The sequence below is a fragment of the Battus philenor genome, unplaced genomic scaffold, assembly GCF_028537555.1.
Source record: "Battus philenor isolate CCGP_79_NKW_IND1 unplaced genomic scaffold, ilBatPhil1.0.hap1 SCAF_17, whole genome shotgun sequence".
NCBI classification, from domain to species: domain Eukaryota; kingdom Metazoa; phylum Arthropoda; class Insecta; order Lepidoptera; family Papilionidae; genus Battus; species Battus philenor.
The window spans coordinates 5,245,526-5,266,112 of NW_027181679.1; the positions used below are offsets into that span (position 1 = coordinate 5,245,526).

The 20,587-nt window shown below is 31.6% G+C and overlaps 1 protein-coding gene across 1 annotated transcript; it reads left to right on the forward strand.

The window, feature by feature from the left end:
- The first annotated feature begins 440 nt into the window (after window positions 1–440).
- On the forward strand, window positions 441–20,459 carry LOC137919637 (transmembrane protein 245). Its single transcript, XM_068762756.1, has 13 exons — window positions 441–963; window positions 2,132–2,278; window positions 2,847–3,075; window positions 3,785–4,367; window positions 5,087–5,258; window positions 5,749–5,916; window positions 7,853–8,045; window positions 9,954–10,138; window positions 10,310–10,444; window positions 11,107–11,203; window positions 16,100–16,271; window positions 17,150–17,329; window positions 18,786–20,459. The coding sequence occupies exons 1-13, from the start codon at window positions 601–603 to the stop codon at window positions 18,802–18,804; spliced, it is 2,643 nt and encodes an 880-aa protein (XP_068618857.1). The 5' UTR covers window positions 441–600; the 3' UTR covers window positions 18,805–20,459.
- Window positions 20,460–20,587: the final 128 nt, after the last annotated feature.

Consider the following 20,587-nt stretch of genomic DNA (forward strand, 5'->3'; position numbering starts at 1 on the left):
ATAACTTTTAGTAGCAAAGACGTTTTCTATTCTAATAGAAATAAGACATCGTCCGAGTCGACTTAAAAGCGATAATAAGCTTAGGATGTGTTTACATTTAAAAATGTCTGCAGTTTGCATGGAACGGCACTTGTTCTCTTATGTCTATTTTTTGAATACCTGACTTGGCTAACTGGCTTCTAATTAACCAATAATCGTAATATAGTAGTAGAAATAAAAATAAATGCCTTGGACCATAGCAAAAATGCAACAATTGTATATTTTATTAATATACAAGAATCGTGGTCCATTGAATAAAAAGTCAACTTACAAATGTTATTAAAAATAACTTTGGCGAATAAAATTAATAACATTTTATTAATAACAGTACCTAAGTGATGTATGTATATTGACAGTATTTTACAGTAACGGAGCGTAGATAACATTAATGTCAAAAATGTCAATGTCTAAGACTGACATTGACATATGCCTAGTATATGCTAATATCGCCGAAAACTTAAAAAGCTATGATCTCATTAAATAACAATCTTGAACTACACCCTTCAGCTAGATTTTAGTAAATGTTATTACTTAGAGTTTTCTTGGCGTTGACTGCACATCATGCAGCAATCACCATTCGAAAACATTTTTAATATCATAGGTGGTCTTTCTAAAGGCAACGAAAAACCTATGAAACACGGTTTTTACAATGCTTTCGCCTTCTTTATTTTAGCAATTTGTTGTGTGGCCGTTTATGTGTTATTTCTTATACTAGAACCTTTTTTCAAACCTCTGTTATGGGCTTTACTAGTTGGATCCATTCTTCATCCCTATAAATACAAATTATCAAAACAGATAAAATCATGGTTCGAAGATTTGGAAAAGTCCAAAACTTCAGTAATTTTTGGATTAATGATAATACCTGCTAATGTTGTGAACTTTGCATCTGATACAGTGGGAAATCAATTTAAGGAACACTATAAGGTAAGATATTAATAATAATTTATGAAGTTATTTTAATTTCGTACATGTTTGAACAAATACCTTACATAATGTTAGTAGAATTTTAGCGGTAAAAAGTAATATTATTAGTTATTTGACTTTACAGTAAAGGCACACAAAAATTTAAAAATCAACTTTATTTTTAATTTGTTATGCATCACAAAAATGAACAACTTTTATTGGCCTAGTGTTTAATGGATGTATACACAGGGCTCCAAGAGATAGCTTATGGCCATTGTCTCCTGCCATTTTGTGAATCCCAACACCGGGAACATTAAAAGACTAACTATAAAACTTTTTATGGTTAAACTAGAGCTAATTACTCTAGACTGCCAAACTTCTAGAAAGATATTTTTACTCATTCGTCCTATTGGCATTTTGCTTGTATGTAAAATCTTAAATGAAAGAATAAAAGCCTAAAAATCAGACAATGTTTTTCTCTACATTATTTTGTTAAATAATTAAAATATCAATCCATAAACAGAGAATACTACAATGAAACATTACATAATGAACGTTAAATAATATTTACTTACTCCTTAAATCACTAGAATCCCTTGCTAGGAATTTTTTATAATTTTCAAAGTAATTTATTAGTTTACCTGTTTTTATGTTTAATTAATTCTACAAATTTGAGGAACCCATCATACTGGATGAATACAATCACATTTAATTTTTAAAACACTTGTATTTTATAAATTTAATTTTATTATTACAAACTTACAGTAGAGGTTTATGTCTGGCAGTAGACATCATATTATGTCTACTGCCAGACATAAACCTACCACATATATTTACAATAGGACCAATTGAAAGTGGCCTCTAGTGTCTTCCAATGACCCCAACAACACCTATGCTCTTACCTATGCTCTGCTTACTGTTCTCTGAGCTTCATTCCAAAACCTCAAGGCCTCACTGGCCATCTTTTCTGCACACTATTTTGTCTGCCCACTCCACTTCAACTTGTCAATCTTTAGTTAGTTATCTATGTTGACTACTTTTGTCTTTTATGGATCTTCTCACTTGCTATTCAATCTCATATAGAAATCCCATGTAATTTAATCCATTGAAGTATCAAACATAAGTTATTTAATATTTGAAATTCATATATTTTTTTAAATTGATAATGCATTAATCATATTGATTTCAGACTATTATTGGATTGCTGTCTGCTATCTTTATATTCCCATGGATTTACAATTCAATTCCTCGGAGCCTATGCTGCATTTTTTGGCAGATTACCAGTTTTATTGGAGTATCAACTACATTACTGATACATTTATGTACTTCATATACTGTGAGTATATTTATTTTAATAAAACCTATTTTTAACAATAATGTTTTAATTTTATTTTCTAACAGGCTGCAAGAAAACTAAATTGAAAATCAAGCGTACATGTCACATTAATAAAATAATTTAACGTTTTTTTATTTGTAATGTGGCCATATGTAATTTTTTTTAATTTTCAAACTTGTGTATATTACATATACATTGTATATTAAATATACATTGTATATTACATATATAGTGTATATTACAACTGTTGTATTATAAACAATACATTTTTATTTAAACCAACAATTTTTTTCTATGGATTGTCATAATTAGGGAACATGCTTATCAATTTTTTAACAATGTTAAAAATGAAAGTATGAAATAGTTGTTTTTCTCCATAGAAACCATCCATATGCTATCACCCAAAATCAATGTATTCACTGCAAAAATAAAACTTATTATGTCATAGACTGTTTTTAAAATTTTACTGGTTTAGATGAATGTCTTGCTGGTATATAATTATACCATGTTCCCAAAACTACTAATAAATGAGTATTTGTTATTAAAAAATTTTTTTTATTGTTTGCAGACCTTAACATTTGCTTTAGCATATATTATAAGCGTTTATACCTTATGGTCACCTGAGAGATCTGGAATATTCCGAGCTACATCATATCTTCTCTGGCTAGTTATAACAAGCTACTGGGCAAGTTTGTGTGGCTCATTCCAAGTCTACATGTTTGTTTCGCTTCAAGCAATTGGAGTTACAGGCTTTGTGTTGGAAGTGTTACATATACAAAAGGAGTTATTACTGAAAGGTTTGTATTTATAATGAAGAGCTACTTCTAATTATCTTATAATGACTTTTTAAAATAATTATTATTGGGTATTGATTTTGTGCCTCATTTCTGTGCCCTGATAAATTACTTCACAAACACATGGTCTCTTACTTCCAGTCTCATCAGCAAATACATAGTCATTTAAATAACCATGGAAAGGGCTATGCTCGGGATTTCTCTATGAGATAAAATTATGAATTAAGAGATACTTAGATAGACGAAAGTAACTGATGTGTTTTAGCAAGTTGAATTTGCATTGAGTCCTAGCGCCAATTCTACGAGCTGTGTAGGCTACACAGCTCGTAGAATTGGCGCTAGGACCTTAAGTACTAACTCCAAAACGTGGAGACATCGGGCCGGCGGGCACAATGTAGGATGTCCATGCATAAGATGAACAGAGGACCTTGTTAATGTCTTCAAAGGTTCTAGATGCAATTAGCTTCCTAATAACCGTTTTGAAAATCTTTGAGGGAGGCTAATGTTTAGTGAATATGTTATCTTATAAATAACAAATAGTTTTATTTTCCAAATTAAATAGCTACTATATGATTATTTTATTCCTATTTACATATCACCTTTTAAAATAACATATTATATTAAGACATATATTCTTTGTCATTGTATTTTGTAAGATTACCTCTAGATATGTCATGAATAATTTGTCTTAAATATTATTTAACGATTACAGACCCTGAGACTTCAATAATGGTTGCAATTCATAGGGTTATTACCAATACTCATTATGATGAAGTTGTCCTTAAATCAGCAAGATCGAAGACTGAAATAACTGAAGCTATACCAGAAGAGAGTAGTGACAAGGAATCAACTCCTGACAAAGAGAGTCCCATTCCTCCAGACACAAATACTAAGAGAGGAAGCTGGACTAGCAATGATTCTACACAGGGCTCACCAAAACATGCGAAGATTTTATTCAAGACCAGAACACTGTCTGAATTACCCCTACCAAATATAAAAACAAAGCCGGCCATTGAAAATCGAATACTGGCTTCATTTAAACAGAGATCCCTTGATGAAAACTATATGAGGAACAGTTTTAATAATGATGATGAATCAGCAATATACTTTAAGCTTCTCTTCTTTGGTTGTTTCTGCATGCTGGTTTGGAAGCATATTTGGTTATTACCCGTGATGTTATTTTTTCTGGCCATACATTTTATAAAATGGATGCTTAATTTCTTTGGAGTTTGGCTGTTTTTTGAAAACTACTATAATAATATCATGGCGAATATTAAGGACTGGTGGGGAAACAGGTGATTGCTTCAAATATTTTTTTTTAAATTAAACATGCGCTAATCTCTTTCAAGTTATAAACACATTGCAACTTTATTTCCAAAATTATATTGCAACATAGGCGAACTTGCCTATGTATTCAAAACAAATTTACACAAAAAAAATCATCAATTAGCTTGTGAAGAAATACTTAATTTTATCAAGAATTAACATACATTACAAGCTGTTTTTGTGTGTCAAAAAGAAGGTGACTACAAACTTATGAAATAATCAGGAATTGCTAAAATTTATAACCATTATCCTTCATAGTCTTACAATACGCCAACTTTCTCGTGCTGAACTGATAGATACTATCTCTCACCCATTAAGAGTTGCCTTTTTTAGTTCATATGTGGTTGGTAATCAGTTTTGATATATATCTTGGCAACTAGATATACTAATTCTGATTGATTCAAATTTTGATATACTATATAAAAGATTTCACTAAAAAGAGCGCATTAAAACATGTTTGAGTTTATCTAAAAGTGGCTGTAATATGTATAACATGTTAGTGCTTTGCTTCCATGGATTATAAATTAGTTACTCATGTATATACACTATGTTAATACAATATGAACGTTTTAATTTATATGACTGTAATAAAAATCTTATCAAAAAAGTACCATATTAATTTAAGTAATTCATTTTAATATAATTTGTTTGTTATACCAGGTTGTCTGTATGTACACTGTTTTCGCAGGCAATCAGCTTTAATACCGGCTCACATTCGCGGCGTGGGCAAAATGCTATCTATATGTAACCGGAGCCTCACTGACATGGCATACAGTTCCGTTGACACCGTCTCCTCCTGCATTGTCATCATTGGCCTCATTTTCTTTGTGACTGTTGCTGTTATTTTTGTCTGCATACAGGTTTGTAACTTTTTTGTCCATTTAAGTCAGTGGTTGTAACTTTACTGTATTGACTGGTCTTAGTTATTATATTACTACGATATAAAGATGCGTTTACACGAGGGCAAATAATTAATGCACATCTGACATTTAAGCCGTGCTGATACAATTCTACGACTTGGCATATTTTTGCACAACTTTATTTTTTTATTGAAACATACCGTTGAAGTGATACAAATAAAACTTAAAGCCATAGAACATTTGTAAGCAATTATTACTTTTTTATTATAAACATAAAAAAAAACTTTATAAAAAAGACATGTTATACATATAGTTAAGAATCATTGCCATCTACTATTATTGTGGGTTTCCACCCAGAGAGATCACGGACTTCCGTCCGTGATCTTTACTCCAGAACCTTAAGGCTCCAGCGTTCTCTGTTCTCTGCACTATATCATCTGCCTGTTGCCACTGCCAAGATTCTAATGATTTTTTTTATCTTCTTTCATAGATTTATTCTGAAGCTATAGTGGTGGTCCAGCTAAGCGGTAGTCTTTTAAATAGTACCTTCGTGCAGCACAGTCCTTTACAAAAATATTTACCAGATGGATGGGACGAGAAACTTGATTCACTTATTGACAATGCGTACACTTATGGAAGGGAAGGGATATCGACCGCTGTAAGTTTAAACAACACATTTTAAATTATTTGGTAAGATATACTAGTGCTTCTTGTATAATTGTTAGCTTTATTTGTTGGATAAATGTTTTTTATATTCTGTGACACAAAATATTGTTCAATTTTAGTCTTGAAAGGATTTTCAACAAAAGCTCTTTGTGACAAATCAAAATTAAATAACAATGACATACATGTAACTATATTATTAATTGTATTTAAATAGTATGGCTTACTAATATGAAAAATAACCATGACCATATTTTTATTCAAATTTTTGTATCATGATTTGGCTTATAAGTTTTAAAGCTGCAGTCAATTCGATTGTATAAACTCTGTCTTTAATATATAGGAGCTTTATATACAATAGTTTTGAAAATCAAGATTAACTTTTGCAGAAAATCCTACAAATTCTAAGTTTTTTTTATTTATTTTATTAATGCTTTCAATTGGACGCAACTCTTGTAGATTAGCAAATACGTAAGTTTACTGCCGTTATAACCTTTTCATTAAATTTTATTTACTATATTTGTAGCATAGACAATATTAGAAATAACTATTTAAAATCTTAATAAAAAATTGTACTCAATTATGATAAATAGTAAAGTAAATTTAAATGTAGTATGTAAATGCAGTAGAGTCTTATTTCTCAACTCTTTACTTGCTAATTTTTTAATTCTACCATAAATGCAATACGATTAAATATGAGATATAACAACTTAACCAGAGCCCTGAACTTAATATTCTTTATTGTACGCTATAGAAAACATATAGTTTTATAATAATAAACAAAAAAGTACAAGAGGTGATCTTATACACGAGGCAATCTCTTACAAACAACCATAGTATGGAAATATGAGAAGTATAAATAATGGGTAGTTAACGTGTACAAAACATACATATATACATACACATATTACTCAATAAATAAGGTTTAATACATATTACGGTATAATATATATTATAAATATAGTGCAATAAATAATAATAACAACTTAATTACAACAAAGAAAAAATGTTAAGAGCCTTTAGCGCTTGCTAGGGATACTTGTAAATGCCAATGGGTATAAAATAAAAATAAAAACAGTGTTGAAAATCGTCCAGAATTTTCTATAATATTACTTGTTGACCCGATTAATTTGACTGTCTTATTTATATATAGATTTCTTGAGAACCCATTAAAATTATAATATTTCAGATATTTCATCTTACAAGCATCGGAGTTAAGGTGGGGTTTTTGTGTTCGAGTTACATGCACGCCATATGCATAATATATAATTATTATACACAACTCCCCATTTGTTATAATTCTGTGTCTAATATTTAAAAAGTTACATCATTTTTTTTTTGTAAAAGGGCGAATAAGCTATTTTAGAAACGTCTTAATATTTTCATTAGAAACCAACTCTTATATTCACGTGTTTATAAAGATTTATGTAACTTAATAATTTTTTTATATTTTTAATTTATGTATTATCTCGGGATCAAAACCATTAACTTGCGCTTTCTTCTGTAAATAGGAACTACATATCTGTGGTCATTTATAATAAAAAAAAACATGTCTAATATAATCAAAACTATATAGAGCTTAATTCGTAACAAGCGTGTGTGACAGTTTTAAAACTTAATGTCGAGCTCTTTTGTTATCAATCAATTTTTAGGTCACACGTAGATATCAAAATTATTTTTTTTACAACCTGTCCCTGCAGGTTGTGCTGCCAGAAGTTATCGCATTACAAGAGAAAAAAAATGCTATGTATTTAAATGTGATCACTTTATAAAGGAATGATTGTAAAAAGGTTTAAAAGTTATAAAGTTGTTTGGTGCCAAATGAGCTATACATTCACTACTATAAAGCGTTTATTCTATCAAAAAATGCTAAAAAATCTATTCATATGTGGCATAATGTAGTTTTAATATCATCTAATTTACGATAACAGGTAAAAAGCATTTTGAAAGAAGGCGATCCGGACAAAATTGAGCGCGTGGAAGAGCAAATACTAGAGATTTGGGACAGAGTGTACCAGAGCTGGGTTTCGCTTCATTTTGCTGGGGGACTCGGGCCTCAAGTAGACAGTTCCGCCGTACAGGACTCCTGGGACAATTTCATCAATAACGTTACACATACGCCCGGTCAGTCATCTTCCAAATAACTGATAAACAAGTATTTATTATAGCTTACTATATCAATTAATTTAATTATGAATTATTTATTTAATTATGAATTTATTAGGGTTTACTTTTTAATTTGAATACTGTATTCGCTGGACAGAGCCAATAATAGAAAGTAGTTTGTGCACTATCTCATTGATTAGTGATAAAGAGGTAAGAATTCGTTTACATCGTAGCAAAATGTAAATATATATCTGAAGTTTGCACGGTGCTTAGCAACGCATCTTAAGTTGATTATTCTTGAGTACAATTGTTCATGTTTTCATAATATTTTGATTTAACCATAATTTTTCGCTTTTTCGTATTGATATCTGTTCAATTTGTAGCTTAGTATTGACGGCTTTCAGTGGGAAATACATTGAAAATATCACATCAAAGGGATTGAAGTGAAGTTTTTAGTCAAAAGAGATGATTATTGAACAAATTATTACTCATTTTCACTTCTATTTTAAAAAAGTAGTCACTTGTAAACGCATTTTAATTCTTTTTGTTCTACCTTTTCTATCCCGTGACTTTAAAATTACGATTAAAAGAATACTATTGTAGCTAAGTACACGAATATTATATATATACTACTCAAAACAAAATAGGGCTCACCATCATTTTGCCCTTTAATTTATGTGCATACATGATTATAAAAATTTTTACAATTAGTCGATGTTGAATTAGGGTTTTACACATTAAGTAAACACAAAATAACGTTTGAATTGATTAATTTTATCGCAATACACTCAAATTCACATTTTTAGAGAAAATGAGCACTAAGTAGAATGTCAATAAAAACTTTTATAGTCACTGTTTGTTTTTAATAAACTTACCGGAAGCTTTTCTTTAGTATCGAGTAGGACCTCCTTTGCTCCGTATGCACTCTCTGAGCCTATCTGGAACACTCTCAATCAGATGAGTGATGTTTTGGTCGGGTATTCGTTCCCAACAGAGTTTCAGCGCGTTTATGAGGTCCTGTTGCCTGTTAACGTGGCTATGGGTCTCTTTAAAACTTCTTTTCAATTGATCCCATAAATGCTCAATCGGGTTGAGATCGGGACTCATTGCTGGCCAAGGTAAAACCGAGATATTGGTATCAGAAAGTGCCCTCTGAGTGACCCTAGCTGTATGCGCACGAGCATTGTCTTGCATAAACACAAAATTATCACCTACTCTTTGTGAATATGGAATGAAATAAGGTCGGATTACTTGCTCGACGTAACTGGCTGCAGTGACCGTCCTTTCGTTCAAGATCACCAGCTCTGTTTTGCCTAACAAGCTTATACCGCCCCATATCATCAAACTCGGGCCCCCAAAACGATCAGTACCGTGCATGCATGGTTCAGTAAAACGTTCTCCTTCTCTTCTCCACACACGTACACGTCTGTCATCGCTAAAAAACTGACATGTTGACTTTACACTCGTCTGAAAAGAGTACTGTCCTTCACTTGTCCATGGTCCAGTCCAAATGCTCACGCGCAAACCTCAAACGTGTTGCCCGGTGAGCCCTTGTTAATTTTAAACGAATAACACGCATCCTAGAATGTTGCCCGTCCTCGTGGAGTCGATTCCGAATGGTTTGACCACTAACGCGTGTGCCAGTAGATTGACCGCTGCCTTATATAGGATGCGATGAATCGGACCACGTCAACTTAAATTATACATTCGCTTATACCCCTATTTTAAAACTAGTTCAGCTTTACTGGCCATAGTTAGAGCTTTCCTATACTACCTTTTTTCTATAATATCACTATAGCGAAAATGTAAAATCTGGCTTTTAATTTATTTAACTGACTGTTCGTGTATTGTTTCATTATTAATTAAAACCTATCCTAGGTTTTGCTGATGTACCTATTTTTAACAATAATAAACCTGTTCCAATAGGTCTGTTCGACTATTCGGGTATGGCATCATGGGTATCGGCAAACCTGGAGACGCTGCGATCAATCGCGTCGAGCGCGTGGGCTCCTCTGGCTAGCAACGTGTCCCTGCTGGCGGGGTCGTTGGGAGCATTCACTTCGCTGTTGCTATGCGGCGGTGGGGCGATTATCAACATGTTCATCAACCTTGTGAGTCTACATTAAAAAGTATTTATTCACATCTTTACGTACAAGCGATCATCATACTGGTACTCTGGGCTCGTGGACAAGCTCACAGTCGCCCAAACACCTGAAATTTTTGAGAATTATGAACGATGGATGCGTTTAAAAAGCCTAAGATTGTGTTATGCATGAAAACAGGTGGTGTTCTTCACAACGCTATTCTACTTGTTAGCTTCTAGCAACGCTCTCTACAAGCCCGTGGAAGTCCTGACGAGAGTACAGGCCGGGTTTGGACCGCGGCTCGGCATAGCACTGTCGGTTGCTATCAATCAGGTACCTTCATCGTTATTACAATTATGTTTTCGTTATAAAATTTTTCACATCATTCAGATAAGTATGTCTAAGCTGTTCTTTGATTTTTGTTTATTAATTAACATTGACTCAAACGAGCTCGTCGATGACTTAATCTTTCATGCGCCAGCTATCGGCGCTGTTCGAAGGGACCAACATAATACTATTTATAAAAACAGAGTGTTTTTACATATAGTATTATGTTGGTTACCTATAATAGTAAAAACGTACGTAATTTTTCTGCACCTACCAATAACATCTAGTCATTCCCAGTGTGGATTCGTAGAGAATTGTGGACGTTAAGGTTGTGGCATACTGAATGTTCCAACCGGAAAACCGGGAACTTATTTTGGTGTAGACTTCAGTTTCAGAGTTTAATATTTTCAAATATGTTATGGTAATTTAAGAGTACTTTAAAAACGAATCAAAAAACTATGAAGGTGGCATACAGATGCCGTTAATGGTTAGCAAATGGTGTACATAGCTGTTTCTAATTTAATTTCAAAATAATTTAGCAAAGCATTTAAAATTATTTGTCACGCGATACAGCTATGAATTGAAACACGTATGTGTATAATTTTTTAAATATTCTTTCAAAATTTTCATTAAAAAAATTATCTTTTAGCCATCGATTAAACTTCCAGGTGTTCAGAGCGTCATTCAAGATGGCGCTATTTTATGGTCTGTGGACGTGGTTAGTGCATAATCTGTTTGGCGCCAAAGTGGTCTATTTGCCGTCTGGTGAGTTTATTTTTTTCTATAAACATAGATTATTTTAGTGAAACCTATTTCATTTTTTGGATGTTATTAATATGTCCTTTTGAAAGAATACTATTATGTGAAAACAACTCCAGATGAAACGTCAAAGAAAATATATTTCAACCACACTCACAAACAATATCTGAATATATTTATAATAGATATTATACCTGAAAAATACTTATGTCCAGAATTCTTTCCCATTCAATCTATGAGGCCTTGAAAATTCGATTGGGCTATCAAGCCGGGTGCTAATATTTACATTTATATCTATATAAACAACATGTTTTTATATCAGAAAGTGAGAAAATGGACAAAACTAGATGATACAAGATGCCTCTTAGTTCATGTGTATCGTTCGTGGAGACACAATTCTTTTTCTTTTACGCATAAAGGAAATTAAAAGCTAGTTACATGATAATAAGCCACAACAAGAAGATTTAGATCTAAATAGTTTGGATGTATAGAAGATTCAATAAGACAAAGGCTAACGGCAAATATAGAATTTGCAACAAAAACATAAAATCTAAAAATTTTCATAGTTTTAAATTTTAATGCCTCGTTATTGAATACACAAGCATTCCATACTTACACAGCCGTATTACTTACCCATGATTGCGTACGTTTCTTATGAGACAGAAACAATTCTATTTAAAAGGTAACTAAGGCGGAGATAAAAAGATATTCTGCACTTAAATTATTACGAAAAGGTGTACCACAAGGCTCATTATTATGTCCAATTCAGTTTACCATATTGACAGCAGTTTTTATCAAAATATATAGATACGGTAATTATTAGTAATAAACTGGCAACACACAATCATAGTACTCTTTTCTAACTAAAGGAACTTAAGGAGCTATCCAAAAAATTGAATAATAAATGACAAATATGAACAACTACCTCAACAAATCAACAAATTTTGTATATATGATGAATATATATAAAATTTGTTCAGAGTTTCGTGATTGTTCAATGGTTGTTTATTGAATTTAATGAAACAAATAATATTGACACAACTATTGGTGCAATACACAAACAAAAAAATTAACATAAATTTGCTGTAGGAAAAAATTACAATTTACATATTTTGTAAAATAGCTACGCAAATGTACCAAAACAAACAGAAAAGAATTATTTTATATATATTTAATCAGTATACAAATATAAAATGATAAAGAAAATTTCATTGGTCATACACAGTATCATGTTCATGTATAGTTTACGTTACAAAACCAATAAGTAATTATACACAAGTATACAATTTGATTATTTACCTTTTCCATTAATCATTTGTAAGGGGCCAATTTCTTTGAACAGTCCATAAAGAGAAAACATCCCCGGACCACCCTGTAGCCATATTATCCAAGGCGTTTGATCGGCTGATTTTTTTTATTAGGAAAATACCAGAATAAAAGGCTCCAGTATTCAGTTTCGTAGTATATATATATATATATATATATATATATATATATATATATAATGTATGTATTCATATATAATAAAAGAATGTCGTGGTCGCCATTTTAGCCCATGGACTCCCATTGCAAGGCATAGGGCTCTAAAGATATCTATGGGAGATATACCATAATCGGCACACTTGGCAGACGAGTTGGTGTGTGTATCCCGGGAATCGAACCCGCGACCTACGATCGCAAGTCTCGGTATATTTGTGAATTATTAAACTTATGTAAAGTATTTGTCTTCTTGAGAACAATATTTTACTTGCGAATTGTGTCCAAAAGATTTAACAAAAATAATTACAAGTTAAGTGTATATCTTAAATCTACCGATACAAAATGCGTTACGTAAAAAATTTAAAGAGACAGGGAATTAAATATATTTTGGTCATCATTGCCGTTGTCCTCCTACAGGTCTTTAAACACCGTAGGTAATTTCTAGGTAGTTCGACGCAAGGTGGTAAGGTGAGGTAAAGAAACAATAAAGCCACTTGAAGGACGAGCTTCTATTTTTTGGTTGCTTTATTTTATCTCACCACTTGATAGCTTTAGCGAAATAATCTAGCAACGGTTGCATAATAGAATCCAAATAACTATACTGTATAAATCGCCCCACCTGCCTCTTTTTAATATCGCGCCGTCAGCTCCGATTGGCTCGTTCACGAAATTTGTTTTTTTACTCCCGACGGAATTATTTGTGTTTAAGCGGTTGTTACATTACTCTATGTAATTCCTTCTAATATTATATTTATCAGAGTAATAAATAGAATTAATGAATATTATTTAACATCTACTTATTTGTTACGCTAAAATATATCATATAACTAAATTTTCAACAGTGAAAATATTTTTTATTCTCGGTTTACGTAAATATGTAATATTATAGTAACGTACAAATAACATTAGTGCATTAAAAAGTGCTAAATGATATCCAGCCTATTTATAAAATTATCTCACGCGTCAAGTAAAAGCTTATTATTGACACATATGAGTCAAGGTTATCAACATACAGTCTGCTTAATAAAATAAAATGAAATAGAAAATATTACGTAAGTTATTAGTTTTTACAAGGGAGTTACATCCCGGTACTAAAGTCGTTGAACTTTTATTCCCAGTGGCGTTATGATAAATTTAACTCGGTTATATTTCGCGACGAATATTTTAGTGAAGTATTATCTCCGGATGAAGCTCAGTGAACGGTGTCACTTTTTATTGTTCGTTTAGTACACAATGTAATAAAACATACAACACAGTGAAAGAATGCGAATTAATAGCGTCTGTGACAATGTTAAGAAGAGAATTGATATTACTGCTTATAATACAAAGTTTTCAATTAATTATTTCCTCGAGAATAATTTTCACAAGTTGTCAATCAGCGGAGTGGACTTGTTCAAATAATATACCAAGTGATATTGTTTATAACTGTGCCGTCGTAAAAAGTAATGTAAGTAATTGTAGTTTACTGTAACCGTTTTTTGAATTAAATCTCTGTACATACAATTATATGTAAATATTTCTTTTGTTCTAGGAATACACAATACACCTAAAAGATTTTTATACAGATCGATTTGTAAGTTTGACTGTAGAGAATTGCAAAGATCTAAAGGTAGTTATTGACTGCCCTGCTATACAGAGGCCATCGCGACTTCAAGCATTAAAAATTAAGAATTGTGACAGACTTGAGATAGTTACACTTACAGCTAACGCATTAGTACAAACACCTCCAGAAGTAATTATAGAGAATATTAAAGATATAGTGGCACTTCCGAAAAATTTTTTCAAATCGCCCAGCAACACATTAGAGTCTAAATGTTCAGGTACCTCAGGATTAAGAAAAATACGCATTGCAAACAGTAAAATACACTCAATTAATACTAAAGCTATATACAATAGCAGCGGAACAAAAAGCGTTGAATTTCAGAATGTAACTATATCTAATATCCAAACACAGGCGATTGAAGTTATTATGGGCTACGATAACACGGCATTCACAATGAACAATTGCAGCATTAATAATCTCGAATCAAAAAGCGTTACCGTACAAAGTAAAAACACAGTTATATCTGATAATATATTTAACGACATTGTAGCAAATAGCATTAATATAACGTCAGAAATGTTAAACATCAATAGAAATACTTTCGAAGAGATACGAGCTAATGGGCTCATGCTTAACGCAGCTAAAACAGACTTTAACGACAATTACATTAAGATGCTCAGGAGCAACGCATTTACGAACATTAAATGTTTAAGATGGAGAGCAAACAAAAAACAATTTAAATTCACTAGCAATAAAGTTGAAAATGTTGAACCGCATTCTTTAAATTTCGACTATCAAAGCTGTAAATCCACGGGTTCAACGGTGATATATCAAGAAAACAAAATAGATTGCAGATGTCGCAATATTGCTTTCTTAACTTCATCCTTAAGGAATGAGTTATACGGTATAATTTTAAATGTCACTAATTCTAACACCTGCATCTCCGCTCCATGCACGCTGCCAGTGCAAGTCGTAAAGTTATTACTGGACAGTGCTATGTGCCAAATCAACCTCGATTCTCAAATCATGTGCTTATTGTACAACGATAGACATACAACCAATAACGTTATAACCACAGACGAAGATGTAACCGAACCCGTTCCAACTTTTTATTTAATAAGACAAGCAAACGCACCTAAAGGAGACGCAAGCGCCGCCATGACAGCAATAGACAAGGAGGATCTATTGAAAGATAGTCATCTGAATATGACAAATAGAACTACTATAAAAGTTGTATTTGATTCATCGAAAGATTTCGTTGAGACCCTAAGAAGTGCGAGCTCGAGTCACAATAAACAAGAAGTACCAAAACCTCAACAAAAGAATGACTACGTTAACCACTGCACAGGAGCAAGTTGTCGGAATAAAGTAGCTTACGACAGGCAAAAAGCTTTAGAATTCTATAAATATGTCTACGCACAATTACGACCACCTAAAAAAGATAACACTAAAAAGAAAATCTAATATAATGATTGTTTAAATTATTTCCGTAATAAATGTAATGATTTTTTTGGAACCTGTTTTAATAATACCAAATATTTTAAATTTTTATTTAATTTTACAAACAACTTTGGGCTCCTTTTGCCATCCAGACATTATCAATAAACCTGCGAAAATTCATCACAAAACTATTTAATTTCACATCATTAAAGCACAATATTAGACATCGCTCGTGCAACCATCAGTCGTTGGGGTCGAGTGGCGACCACGCGCCGGTAAACACGATGTGGGTAAGTCCCCCATGGACCGGTCATCAGCATATCTTTGTAGGAGGTCTGTGCTTTGCAGTAGGTGTGCATCACCTGACAAGAAGATGATAATTAAACGTGATCCTCACACATATTCTTAGCATATAGAAAGAAATAAAATATGTTTTGCAGTTTTAGCAGCAATCCTTGGTGCAGCCCCGTTCCTCGGGCCATATTTGGCCGGCATTCCTGCTGCTTTCGACGTGTGGTTGCAGGGAAGACCAATGGCAGCATTGCTTCTTCCTTTAGCGCAAGCCGCGCCCATCGCGTTCTTGGATGCCGCTGTATATGCCGAAATTAAAGAGTAAGTGATTCAATCCATGTAATAATTTATTTCTTCGCTCGTATTTATATTACATAAAACTAATCGATACGTAATTATTTAACATTAATGAGAACTAATAAAAATATCAATAATATAATTCAACCGGACTTTTATTATCAAGCAATAGAAGAGAAAAGTGTCCTGACGAAATTTAAAGATGTGTACCGGTTAATTTTTTTTAAATGTACGCAAATATGCAACTCTCCGACTAATACAGTATAATAATAAGGATACGTTTATAATTTTTATAAACTCTTTAACTAAAAATAATATATTATTATTATTGCATTTATTATGATAGTGGATATATAGATATAGAACGCTGCAGTGTTGAGTCCGTTTGTGATAACCTTTAAACTGACTGATAGCTTAACCTTGTATGAATCATCATAAGCCTATTTTTCGCATAATAAGTTGATTGTACATTTTTAAAAACTTTCAATTCAATACCTATTTATAAAAATTAATTGTAAATAGGTCATATAGTCTCTCAATTACCGACTGATACAACCCCATTATCCTTCTATTTAGAGCAGTGGTAGCCCTGCGGTAGAGGACTTAGACTTAATGTGTTGATGTCAAGTGACGTAAGTCGCGGATTCGATTCCCGGGATACAATCTTAAATAATCCACAACTTGTGCATAGAATAAAGAGGATGGCTCTTAAGTATAGATGACGTTCCCTAATTATCATAGATAGAAACGTTTCTGATGTTTTTTCTGCCACTTCCTCAGTGCTAACGCTTTCCGATAGCAGCAATGTTAGCCAGACAATAGCATTCAAACTACCAATAGAGCAACATGACATATGACAAGTCTAAAACTCCTAGTAACCGTCGTTTCATCAATTGTTTTAGCGGCGGTCACCCATACGTCACCGGCCTCGCGATAGCTGGAGGAATATTCTACTTGGGTCCCGAGGGAGCTATATTGGGGCCGCTTCTCTTGTGCTGTCTCATGGTCATCCTCAACCTGTCTTCAACAATCCTGAGAGACACACCTTCCGAAGAGACCGCAGCTTTGCATTCACGTGTCAGGTAAATTTCAGATTTCAGAAAATTCAGAAAGTCTGTATATATTATACTTTGTAAAAATAATGCAGATTTGGTTGAAGAAACTTAAGTGGAAACTTTTCGCTAACCACCTTTGCGATGAAAAGGGCATGATTAATCAAGTTTTTAATTTTTGAGTGTTTGTATAAATTTTAATTAATTCCGTTAGTGTCTCAATTTATAAACAGTAGTATTAATTTATTAAATTGTATTTATCTTAAACAAAAACCAGGTCAACTGTCAAAGTATGTTATCAATATTTTTACTAATTCGTTAATAGTGCAGACTATATAAAAAACTGCATATTTAAAATAAATATGTTTATGTTGTTGTTAAAATAAAGGTATCATTTTTCATATTTACTTATTCGGTCTTTGTTTTACTTAAAATTACATTATAATGTTAAAAAAAGTAATTCCATTTTACATAGAAGCATTGTATTAATGTTTTATTTATTTAGGTCGTTATTGGGATGCTCTTAAAATAAGGTGTGTATTTTGACTAACCTTTACAGCACACACTGCCTATTTATGTTATTTATACCAAATTTATTATTGCACTTGTAGCATAGAATTTATAATAAAAATGTATCGCCGCATTTATTTTTATGACCTTGCAATTTTTTAAATAACACACTTCAAAAAGTGAACAAGGTATACTAACTTCATGGAGAGATATCGGAATAGATGTTGTGGTTTTTGGTATTTTTTTAGAGTTTTATGTTTAAAGTTTATGGTAAAGATAGTTATTAATATGTACTGAGTGTCCCATGAAACAACGTCAAGCCGAAATCGGCCTATTGGATACAATAGTAACTTCAAGAATTAATTGAAAAAATTCTTAATCTCGTAGATTCAATATTAATACCCAATTATTGTTTTTTTTTTTTACTTTCGTGTAATCATAAATAATCCTTCATTACCTTTTCTAATTGCTTATGGAATGAAATTTCGCAATGCTTTTTTCGTTATTTACTTTTGCATTTGTTTGCATGTTTTATGTTTATTATTTATTTAGAATAAATCTGTATAAAACTATTGCTATATACACTGTTGAAGTTGATAAAAGCTCTAATAAAGGTTTTATTAACGTGAAAGCTTTCCTGAAACATAACCTTTGGGTACTTGCCACCGCAGCAGCTGGTTGGGTTAGGTTTGTTAAGTTTATTTTTTAATCTAAGTGTTTTGAATTTTAAAAGTATCCTGAGTTAAATAACGTCTTTTATTTTATGAATTGTCGCTAAAACGTTTGATTTGGGAAGTTTTAGATGGTTTGATTCTGTAGCTGCGGTGGCCTTAATACATAAGTACAAACCCTTATTTACAAAAGCTTTTGTAAAGGTTTTTCAACTTATTTATAATTCTAATTACCTCACAAATTTTAGTCGTGCCCTGAATATTTATAATGTCTGATACTGAAATAAAAAAAATATTTTTTACAGGCTCGGTGCTTATCTATGATCGTCTTGCATGAAGTGTTGCCATGCAGCTATCTGCGTTATTCCTTCGGCATCAAGCATGTTATGCTTTAAAAAATAACTTTTTAATATTCTTATTACAACACTGCTTAGGAAAACATTAAAATCAACATTTCTAGCTGTAATCTTTTCTCTATTGATATCGAACGAACTCAACTTCGAGGCATTTAGCTAAAAATCATTTTGAATTTGACGCTTCAGGTCCAAACACGAAATAGACTATTACATCTAGTCTCTAGTGCAAGTAAAAATGAATTAAAAGTGTATTTGTGTTTTTATGCATTTTTAATTCCACTTGTACTTGTTAATTAAGAATAACGTTTTCTCAAAATCCGACACGCTTAATACATTGAAATATTTATTTTTAATTGATAACATAAAGTTTTATATTAAGATTGTATTGTAACAAATATATATATATATATATATATATATATATATATATATATATATATATATTTATTTATATGTGTAACAGGAAACTGTCATAAAAAAAATTCTTTCGAACATGATTTGTTGTCTGTGGTTATCATTTGTTAAAAAATGGAACGCATATGTCTTTGGTATAGCCACTTGGCAACAATATGTATTCAGGGGTGAAATCCCCGTCTTTTGCTTGAGATTTAGGTATACGCTTATTATATTTAAACTAGTTAACGTAACATTAATTTATTGGGTTTGCATAAGACATATAATGCTTAGAATAATATTCGTCAACTTCTACACTGAGCAAAGAGCTTTGACATTCATATTTATAACTATCAATAAAAAAATAATCGCCTGATATAAAACATGCATTGCAATATTCGTAATAATTAACTGTCGCAGTATTTTATCAACTTAATACTAACAACTTAAAATTTATTCCTTTTTTTCGTTCTATACTGAGATTGAAATTACCTAAAAACATAAAATACGTTTATTTATCGTTTAGAAAAAGAATTGATTGTAAATTGAAGTATATTAAGAAACAAGCTAAATAAATTTAAAGTCGTTTTTTATTCTAAAATCTTACTCAATGTTACAATGTTAACAATGCATACTATATAATTACTTTTTTCTATCTACGATATTGAAAATAACAAAAATAACAGTAAAAACAAAATCATGTTAATAATATAATATGTATGTTTGTATATATATTATACATATACACTGTTTCAAAATCAATTTAAAGCTTCTCAATATTTTTTAATGAACGATTTTCCTGTACGAGTCATAGCATTAATTACTATATTATTCTTGTTTACTAGTTTGATATTAAATTCAAATTTGGAACTCGTGTGATGACAAGTTAAATGGTGCTTATATACATCGTGTCAAATTAATGAATTTAAATGCTGTCCTAAAGTGTAGTTGTGAACAGTTTAAGTATTATTATTTATGTTTTTTTTTAATTCACCAAGAGTTATTTTTGTAGTATGTTAGTTTTGACTCGAATGCTATTAGAATAGGCTTTAATGCACACCAACGAAAAGAAATACATTAAATTTACTAAAATAAAAAACGATAATGTTGTTAGGCTTTAAATAAACTTGACACGTCGATATACATCCAAAGATTAATTTAGGTAATATAGCTCATTGCATAAAGTACATCTGAATTGCACGCATATGTTATAATTTTTTATGAAAATAAATCTATTTATTTGCTATTTTTGTTTCATTTCTCAAACACCGCCAGGAAAATACTACTGTTTCACAATACTACTGAGGGTAAAAATAAAATATACGTCACAGTTGACGTTACGAAATTTAGCTGCAGTA

Bases quoted from the DNA above. Each gene is read 5' to 3' on its own strand.
- LOC137919637 (XM_068762756.1), top strand. From the start codon at position 601: ATGCAGCAATCACCATTCGAAAACATTTTTAATATCATAGGTGGTCTT. The intron at 964-2,131 runs GTAAGATATTAA...TATTGATTTCAG, and splicing joins AATTTAAGGAACACTATAAG to ACTATTATTGGATTGCTGTC. The intron at 4,368-5,086 runs GTGATTGCTTCA...CTGTTTTCGCAG, and splicing joins AAGGACTGGTGGGGAAACAG to GCAATCAGCTTTAATACCGG.